This window comes from Sebastes umbrosus, chromosome 2 (assembly GCF_015220745.1).
Source record: "Sebastes umbrosus isolate fSebUmb1 chromosome 2, fSebUmb1.pri, whole genome shotgun sequence".
In the NCBI taxonomy this organism is placed as follows: domain Eukaryota; kingdom Metazoa; phylum Chordata; class Actinopteri; order Perciformes; family Sebastidae; genus Sebastes; species Sebastes umbrosus.
This window is the reverse complement of record NC_051270.1, coordinates 24,190,012-24,197,978: the sequence shown is the minus strand read 5'-3', so window position 1 is coordinate 24,197,978 and position 7,967 is coordinate 24,190,012. Positions and strand designations below refer to the sequence as shown.

At 36.1% G+C, this 7,967-nt stretch overlaps 1 protein-coding gene across 1 annotated transcript; it reads left to right on the top strand.

Annotated features, from left to right (window-relative positions):
- Positions 1-5,850, top strand: LOC119479227 (ferritin, heavy subunit). Its single transcript, XM_037754597.1, has 5 exons — positions 1-285; positions 2,066-2,171; positions 3,302-3,448; positions 3,760-3,885; positions 5,379-5,850. The coding sequence occupies exons 2-5, from the start codon at positions 2,070-2,072 to the stop codon at positions 5,535-5,537; spliced, it is 534 nt and encodes a 177-aa protein (XP_037610525.1). The 5' UTR covers positions 1-285; positions 2,066-2,069; the 3' UTR covers positions 5,538-5,850.
- The last annotated feature ends 2,117 nt before the right edge of the window (positions 5,851-7,967 follow it).

Sequence of the window (7,967 nt, the reverse complement as noted above, 5' to 3'; positions counted from 1 at the left end):
TAGATATCAGTCGATCCTCTCTCGTCAGCGGACAGTGAAGGTTACCTGCTTCAACAGTGCTTGAACGGAAACCTTTCAACTGTCTTCAGACACCCGAAAATCAATTTGATCATAGTCATTAATCAATAACAACCGAATCTAATTTTAATCTCTTTTAAAACATCAGCTACTCTCAGTTCATCCAGAGCACGTTCATCCTGCCAGCTAGCCAGCTAACAGTTTGTTGTGCTAACAACGAGATACTCTTCAACCTCCTCGCTAGAAGACCTGCTACTGAAACACGAGGTAAGACTTCACCTTTAAGCTCTGAGTCTTCTCAGGTGTGTTTGTTTACCTGCAGATGACGGAGTTAAGAGGTTATAATGTTCTTCACAGTAGATGAGATGGTTGTTTATCTCAGTGTGGCCTTTTGCGCAGCTCGCTCTCCTCCAGCTGCGTAATGCGTAAAAACAAACACTGGACAAACAACATTCATACTTTCATGCGCAACTGTAAAATTATCTTTTGATATGTTTAGATACATTTTATTTTTTATTTTGTATTGTTTTTTGTATGTATTTCATTGTTTTTATTGGATTGTTTTCCACTGTTTTGGTTAGGGTTTTTTTCTGCACATTTTGTGTACTTCTTGTTGTTATTTAACTTTTGTTGTATTTTTTAAATTATGTTAGTTTAGATCTTTATTCCTTTTTTGTTATTGTGTTTTTTTCTCCTGGGGTTGTATAAGCATGTGGCTTCTTGACCTCTCCTGACACATTTCTTTACTTTTTTTTTTTCATTGACTGGATTTTGTGCAGTTATATATATGTGCAAATAAATAAATAAAAAAAACATATATATATATATATATATATATATATATATATATATATATATATATATATATATATATATATATATATTAGAGCTGGTACCAGCTGTCAGTTAATATGATTTTTCTGGCAATTGTAAGGCTTTACTTCTGTGACAAAAGTGTCCCTTATATAAGAATAGCTGTGCCAAAACATGTGCCAAACCTAGTGATACTGAGGTAAATAATTATATAATTATGTGATGATACCTCTGATGAGTGTTGGGCCTATCAATTGGCACACAATATATTTTTTTTTTTATTAAAATTGTTACATAAGCAACAGAGGCTCGACTAGTAATATTTGTCATTTATCATTATATTATATTGTTGTATATATTTAGATAGATAGATAGATAGATAGTAACTTTATTAATCCCGAGGAAAATTCAAGTTTCCAGCATCAGAGTTCCATATTGCGAAACATGTTTGTAAAAACGCAGTAAAAAAAAGTTAGTAGTGCAAAGTACAAAGTACAAATAAATATACCAGATATAAAAATACAAGGAGATGAAGAAAACTGTTAAAACGGAATGCAGTACAGGGTAACAGCTGTGATACATGATGTGGTAAAAGTTGATGCATAGTTTTGATATCTAAATTAAACATACAAATACAAAGCAGTGCATCTACTGAATCAGATTTTTTTTCCAAGTAAAAATAATTTTTCACACTGAATTTGCTATGATGTCCAGTGTAAAGTGATCAATATCAACTAGAAAATGACAAGTGTGTGTGTATATATATATATATATATATATATATATATATATATATAATAGGGCAATAGTAGAATAAGGTTTTGTAGTTATTGTGATTAGTTCAGTAAAGTTTTTTCATTATCTATTTAATTGATCCAGTCCATCACTTAATTTTTTTTATTAATTGTTTAATGTTAAAAATATCAGAAAAACAGTTAAAATTGCCCATCAAACTTCAATATAGCCAAAGGTGATGTTTTAAAATGTCTTGACTAACAGTCCAATTTCCGATTCACAACGATATTAAACAGAGGAAAGCAGCAAAACCTCACATTTGAGAAGCTCAAACCACATACTGTTACGCAATATTGCATGATAAATAACTCAAATGATTATCTGCTATTTTTGAGAAAGGATTTGCCAGGTTTTTGTTAAATAAATATAAATGTTTTGTTAAGTATCGTTTCGATTCTGGTTTGTTTGTCTAGTGAGGATTTTGTTTGCTGTGTTTCAGAATCATGAGTTCCCAGGTGAGACAGAACTTCCACCAGGACTGCGAGGCTGCAATCAACAGGCAGATCAACCTGGAGCTGTATGCCTCCTACGTCTACCTGTCAATGGTGAGAGTCCAATAGGGGGATAGAGAAGTGTTCAGACAATAGTGGAACAGATGAGGACATAAGGAGAACTGAGTTTATTATCGAGAAGTGATTTTAATTCCCTTTAACCAGACTGTATTGTGGTTATGTAACTGCTGATCTGAGTTGGTTTAAATGGTGGATGATGGTAGTCACGCTGCCCACTGCCACGATAAATAAAAGCCACCGTCGGAGCATCCATATTCATTAAACATTAACTTGTTAACCATGTGAGTGAGCTTTTAGGTCCCAGTTTGAAAGCCTGCGTTTGAACTGAGGTGAAATGGATGTTGTCTGACTGAGTAATAAAACAAAGGTTGAAGTTCATGTACAGAGACGGGGCAGCGAGTGCATCGCTTGGCCTTAAAAAATGTGCTTCACTTCACTCTAAGCACCGCGTTCACCTACCGATCCCACACACAGCTGTGTCTATAAAAGGGTTTCTATTCCGTATGTATACTAAACCGAAATCAATGCAGAGGTGACAAGTGTGGGCGGGAATTTACTTTTTTCTCTGAAATTTTTATTTTTTAAATATTCTCTTTACTTTTCCATTTTTCAGAAATTATTTAAAAGGTGTAAGTTAAATAAATATAAATGTTTGTTTAGCTAAGATGTTTTTTTTTTATTTCAGAAGTTTCCTTTTTTATTTGCCATGCCTCTCTGTGGTCTTACTATTTTGCATTAATCACCAACACAGTTTTACTGATTGAAAAAAACGAGTAATAAACATTTGCATTCTTTCAAATAATAGCAGCAGCAGTAGTAGTAGTAGTAGTAGTACTGTAGTAGTACTGAAGCAATAGAGTGCTAACAGTTAAGAGGCATTGTAAGACACTGTAATTCTGTGATTCTGTAATTGGACTGCGTGTCAAACATTCATAAACACATCATTGTCACTCTGTTTTCACAATGATAGGTGGAAGCTGCTGTTGGACAATGATATTCTTTTATAGCTGAACTATAGCTTATTAAACTCTGCATGCGTAGCTAGTTTTAGCTGTGTGTAATTATCTTGGCAGCTATGTTATTTGTGTGTTACGTTTCCGCCACATTTCAGGACTTTATTTGCTTCCCCTGAACACCGACATTCCCCTCTTTCCTCCTCACAGGGATACTTCTTTGACCGGGATGACCAGGCATTGAAGAACTTTGCCAAGTTTTTCCTCAGTCAGTCACACGAGGAGCGCGAGCACGCTGAGAAGCTGATGAAACTACAGAACCAGAGGGGGGGAAGGATCTTCCTTCAAGATGTCAAGGTACTGAATGAGCTCATATTTGATCCAGGGTGTTTTAACTTAAGCACTGGGTGTGAGATGTGCTGTTCTAGGCTATCGTATATCGTATAGCGCACGTTTGGAGGGCGACATATGGCCACAAAGATACAAAGGGTGTGAGTGGGCTGCGCCGCTTATCTTTCACTGACACGCAAACTCAACCCATTGAACGTTAAACTGCAAACCGACTCTGACCGAATCAGACGACTTGTTGTCTGGGTCGGGTCGTTGGCCTCCCACCTCTCATTAATAAGTGTCTCACCGGTGTTTTCCTGACCTGCTTTGTGTTGCAGAAGCCAGAGAGGGATGAGTGGGGCAGTGGAGTCGAGGCCCTTGAATGTGCCCTGCAGCTTGAGAAGAGCGTGAACCAGTCACTGCTGGACTTGCACAAGCTCTGCGCTGAGCACAATGACCCACACGTGAGTATTAAATTGTGGCTTGACGGTTGCAAAGCACCATGAAACATTTTACTTCTGTCACTTTTTAATTCTAGAGAACACTAGTCCCAAATCATCAAAATTAAAATAACTATCAAGTATTTTAATGAGTAATCCAGGTACTGATCTAGTTACCTCTTGCATACCTCACAGTATTAGCCTGTTTATGAATTGAAAAATGGCACATGCTAATGCTATTATATATGTGTCAGTAGCCAACAATGCTATTTGCACCCGACCGGGGCACACATTAGATACTGTATATGTATTATGTATACTGTATGTATATTTTTCTTAAACCTAACCAAGTAGTTTTGTTACGTAATCCTAACCAAACTGTGACTTAAAACTGAAAATAATAATAACCCCCCCTCCTTCCAGGAAAATAATAAGTACCCCGCTCTCCTGGGTCTAAAGCCTGAGTTTGACCCATTCACCCACCACAACCTTCTCCCTGCATCCACTTTGACGCTGTTTATATTACTACTACTACGACTACTATTACTATTAAGTCTTTCTGCTAGAAATTGATTTCTGGCAGAAACCCTTTGACTAGCTAACTATTGTTAAATTAAATAGCATATTCAACTTGGCTGGGTGTAAATAGCCGACTAGCTGCCGTGGGACTATTCTCACCCGGGTGCAAATAGACACACCGTTAAAGGCAATACTAATCTGAGCACAAGCACTTCAGACATGCAAATCGGTTGTGCACCTGCACTTTAGAAATATAGAGAAAGATTTGCTCTTTGCAAGTTCTGCAGGTTTCCTTTATTTTTTTTGTGAAAACAGCTGCCAGACTTTAATGTGGCCTATATGGCATTGACACAGTACAGCTGAGGTGTCTCAAAGCAAATTTACTACGCAGCAGATTGCTGACCTTTTTTTTTGAATCAATGTTCAGTAGGGCTGCAACTAATGATTATTTTCATTGTTGATTAATCTGTCGATTATTTCCTTGATTAATCGATTAGCTGTTTGGTCTATAAAATGGTGAAAAATGACGATCGGTGTTTCCCAAAGCACAAGATAACGTCCTCAAATGTCTTGTTTTGTCCACAACTCAAAGATATTCAGTCTACTGTCATAGAGGAGTAAAGAAACCAGAAAATAGTCACATTTAAGCAGCTGGAATCAGAGAATTTTGACTTTTTTTCCTTGAGAAATTACTCAAACCGATTAATCGATTATCAAAATAGTTGACTAGTTAGTTGTTAGATAGTTGTTGATAGTTGACAACTAGTCGTTTAATCGTTGCAGCTTTAATATTCAGTACAAGTTCAAATCTAGTGGATTTGACAGAGCTATAACTCACTAAGCGGTTGCAAAACAACACTAACTGATCGAACCATCAGAATAGAATCATCAAAAGTGCCAATTTGACTCGTGTGTAACCTTTGCTCATTAAATTCTTTCAGTTCAGTTCAGTGAATGTGTGTTTCAGCTCTAATTTGATTTACCTCTCTTTCTTTCAGATGTGTGATTTCATCGAGACGCACTACCTGGACGAGCAGGTGAAGTCCATCAAAGAACTTGCTGACTGGGTGACCAACCTGCGCCGCATGGGAGCTCCTAAGAACGGCATGGCCGAGTACCTGTTCGACAAACACACCCTGGGCAAAGAAAGCAGCTAAATCCGTCCACATCATATTTCCTAAAGCTTTCTATATATGTATATTTGGATCTTGCCTTCAAATGTATTCCACATATGACGCCATCTGCATGGTACAGGCTAGTCATTTAAAGCTCTTATATTAATTACTCCATGTGGTTATTCTCCACTTTACATTGACTTCACTAACTGAGCTATTCCATTCAAAGCCCACTCTTGTATCTTGCACTTCTCTCTATGCTGTCAGCTATGCCTACGTCATTATGATGTATTTGCTGTGTTTTATGCCAAGAGCTGTTAATCAGACCAAATAAAACGAACCCTCTGGATTCTGATGAGTCTCATGTTTTAATGTTGTCCCAGTGTTAAAAACAGAAGACTGTTTAAATTGAGCTCTGTATCTGAAAAACAGTAAAAGCAGGTGTAATGATCTGTTTCACTTCCATTACCAGAGAAAACGGAACCAGACAGTCAGCTGGCACCTTTAGTAAACGTTCCCTCAAGTGAGCAAAGTGACTCTATGAAACCTCTATTGTCTGGTCTGTTTTTATATCTTTGCAAATGACATGTTTTTAAAGATCTGGCTATTGGCATTGTATTTAAAGTAATGGACACTGAAACGTTTTGGTCGTTGAAGGAGACTGGTAATCGAGAAAATAATCACAATGTTTATCTGCATGTGAAGAACATAATTACTGTTTTCCTCAGAGCCTGTGGTCTTTAGAAAATATACACCAAAAATCCAAAATAAGTAGCTTGACGTAAAGCAAGTTATTACCACCTGAAGTTCATGTCTCAAGGCATTAGCAAATTGCCACTTGTTTCTCTTGTGCCAGAGTATTTCTAACCGTTACAAAGACTAGTTTTTCCAGTTACAGTATGTTTATTGTTGGGGCCATCTGAGGGCTCATAAAAAATCAAGTAATCTGGGTATTTCCAACTCAAACTTTTTACAGGAAGTGTAAATGAAAGGTTTTGCGTAGACGTCTGTCACCATGGTTTTGTAATCACTGACGTCTGTTTCTCTGGAACTAGTGCCACTTCCTCTAGTGGTGATCTAGAGGTATCGTTTTAAAAAAGACATGTTAACAATCAACTTTAATGAAGGAAAAACAACACACACTTTTATATGCACTGTGTACACTGCATGCCAAGAAAAAGTGTCTGATTTTGGATTTTTGGCCAACTTTACTGTGCTGCACTCCTAAACATACTCTGGACTTGTTTCACCTAAAATACACAAGTTTTAAATATATTTATATTTTTTATATTTGTTGTAGTCAAACCTTGTGCCATCCCATTAGGAAACTTGGCCCATAAGTTAAAAATACATAAAATATCTAAAAAAAATAATTGTTGTAGTTGTAGATCATGTAAAAATAAATGGTACCAGTCATGTTATGGTTACAAATTACCAAAACATCACAAATTCTGTATTGAAATTACATTAAACAAAATACTTACTTTTGACATAATGTCACATTTTTAAGTACTTAAAGTGAATTCATCAGCCGGAGCTGCTTCCTAAATATTGAAAATGTTTTTAAAAATACCATATTGGTGAGGCCACATCCACCTTGTCTGTTTGTTTGTAAGCCCTGACGAAGACTTACACTGGTCAAAACATGTTGGCTTTTTAAATTATTTAGCCACTACAAAAAACGCTTTTAATGTATTCTCTTCCTCGGTGCTACTTTTTTGACATTTTGGAGTGCCTGGATGGCCTTCCTGTTTATCCTGTTTTAAAAAATAGTTTCTTCCTGCAGCATGTACTGGACATGCTCCAGTACTCAAGTCCAATTTTGAGGTATGTGTACTTTACTTGAGTATTTCCATTTTATGCTACTTTATACTTTTACTCCACTACATTTCGGAAATATTGTATTTTTTACTCCACTACATGTATTTGACAGATATAGTTACTAGTTACAAAAAACAAACATGATCCGTTTATAACATAGTTTGTTAAAAATGACACCAGTGGCTGCTCTAGTTTGGCCCCCAAATTTTTTGAAATAGTTTCATTTAGATAACTGTTTGAATCCCAAAGAGATCAAATTCTCCAACATTAGAGAAGATTAGAGAAAAGTCCAAAATATGAATAGAAGTTTGTGTAGCAGAACTGTTTTTTCTTTTCTACCCGATTAATCATCTCACAACCCCTCAGATGTATTTTATCTCATATAATGTATAATATAAATATAACAATATATAATTTGCAAAACAAGTACTTGATATTGATTGATACTTTAAGTACATTTTGATTATAATACTTTTACTTCAGTAAGATTTTAAATGAATGACTTTTGCTTGTAATGGAGTACTTATACATCATGGTATTGGTACTTTTACTGAAGTAAAAGATCTGAGTACTTCTTCCACCACTGTTGGATACTGTATGTAGTCATCCTACTATAGTGTTGTAGGATAGTGGAGTGAAGGCAAGTCAAAC